The sequence below is a fragment of the Lotus japonicus genome, chromosome 1 (assembly GCF_012489685.1).
Source record: "Lotus japonicus ecotype B-129 chromosome 1, LjGifu_v1.2".
NCBI classification, from domain to species: domain Eukaryota; kingdom Viridiplantae; phylum Streptophyta; class Magnoliopsida; order Fabales; family Fabaceae; genus Lotus; species Lotus japonicus.
Genome location: NC_080041.1, coordinates 45,051,085 through 45,052,556, shown reverse-complemented (window position 1 = coordinate 45,052,556; position 1,472 = coordinate 45,051,085). Strand labels below are relative to the sequence as shown.

General features: G+C 53.1%; 1 protein-coding gene across 1 annotated transcript; it reads right to left on the bottom strand.

Annotated features, from left to right (window-relative positions):
* Positions 1 to 575: 575 nt before the first annotated feature.
* Positions 576 to 1,166, bottom strand: LOC130736573 (uncharacterized). Its single transcript, XM_057588389.1, has one exon. The coding sequence runs from the start codon at positions 1,164 to 1,166 to the stop codon at positions 576 to 578; it is 591 nt and encodes a 196-aa protein (XP_057444372.1).
* Positions 1,167 to 1,472: the final 306 nt, after the last annotated feature.

The window sequence follows — 1,472 nt, the reverse complement described above, 5'->3', positions numbered from 1 at the left end:
CTCGTCGAGGCTGTGTCGCCGCCTCCACTAAAGCCACCTGCGATTGTATTTATCGTCCCAACTGGTGGCTCGAGATCTTTGTTGAAGGTTTCTTCCGCCCCCTTCTTCCTTGTTGCCAGCGTTTCTTTCTTGTCAGAGGTCGGCGTACGACGACGATCGTCCCGCCTGCGATCATCTTGCTGACGGTCCCCTTTATATTGATTTCCTTGCTGTCGTTCGCCGCGCCAACGGTCACCTCGGTCATTTAACTGCGAGTGTCCCGCCCGGATGAACCTTTCAATTTCGTTCTTTAAGGTGAAACAATCCCCAGTGTCGTGGCCCGCCGAGCGATGATATTCACACCACTTTGTTTTATCCATCGCCACTCGAGGCGGGTCGGTCTCCTCGCCTTCCTCGACCGCATGTGTCGCCTTGACTTCCTGAAGTAGCTCCGTCAAATGCGCACTTAGACTTTTCCCCGATTCTTCACGCCGGCGGGAGTCGGTCATATGCCACGGCCGACGGTGCTCGAAGTTTTCCTTCCTAGGGTACAACGATTCCTTCGCAGCCCTATCTCCTGACTTTATCTTCTTATCTCATAGCTTACCACCTTCTCCTTTTTCTTTACTTTGTTTGCCTTCTGACGATGCGTCCCTCTGATCGCCATCCTTTTCCATTTTTGCATGTTTCCTTTTGAAAGCATCATCCTCCTCGTCCAAGATGTAGGTGTTTGCCCTCGCCCGGATCTCTGCCATCGACCGAACCGGCTTACGGCTCAACTTACTGTTTACATTTCCTGGCTGCAACCCGTTCGTGAAAGAGCGCGCGCAGGCATGTGGTTCTGACTCCTCAATTTTAACAGACGCCGCGCTGAATCGCTTCACATACTGTTTCAAAGTTTCGGCCTCTGATTGGCGGACATTGTATAGATTATCGATCGTTACCTGCTTGGTTTTTCTCGCGGAGAACTGGACGAGGAACTTTGATGAGAAGTCTCGAAAATTTGTGATAGATCCCCGAGGTAGAGTCATAAACCAAGCTATGGCTGTGCCTTTAAACGTCGATGGGAACATCCTGCATTTCACCGCGTCGGAAGCAGCCCTAATTACCATTTTCGTGTTGAAATAAAGCAGGTGCTCCTTTGGGTCAGCCTTTCCGCTATACGTTTCAAGAACGATATTCTTCATGTTGTCCGGGATAGCCACCTCCCTTACCGCCGCTGAGAACGACTCAAACTCCGCCACGGCTTCGACTTCTCGCTTTCCTTCATCTTGTTGGAGCCTGCGGTGGCGGTGTTCCTTCCCCTGAGGCTCCTGGCGAGTGTGCTGGTGACCTCTGTTGCTCCGGTGAGGATGGCGGAGAAGGCAACAGAGGTGTTGGAGAAGGAGGAGGTGGAGGCGGTGGACGTGGAGGAGGCGTCACTTGCTCAGATTCATCGCGACGAATCTGCTCGCGTCGTGGCCTTCCTCTCACGCGACGCGGTGGCGAACCGC

Excerpts from the sequence above, each read along its gene's own strand:
- LOC130736573 (XM_057588389.1), bottom strand. The coding sequence starts at position 1,166 with ATGAAGAATATCGTTCTTGAAACGTATAGCGGAAAGGCTGACCCAAAG.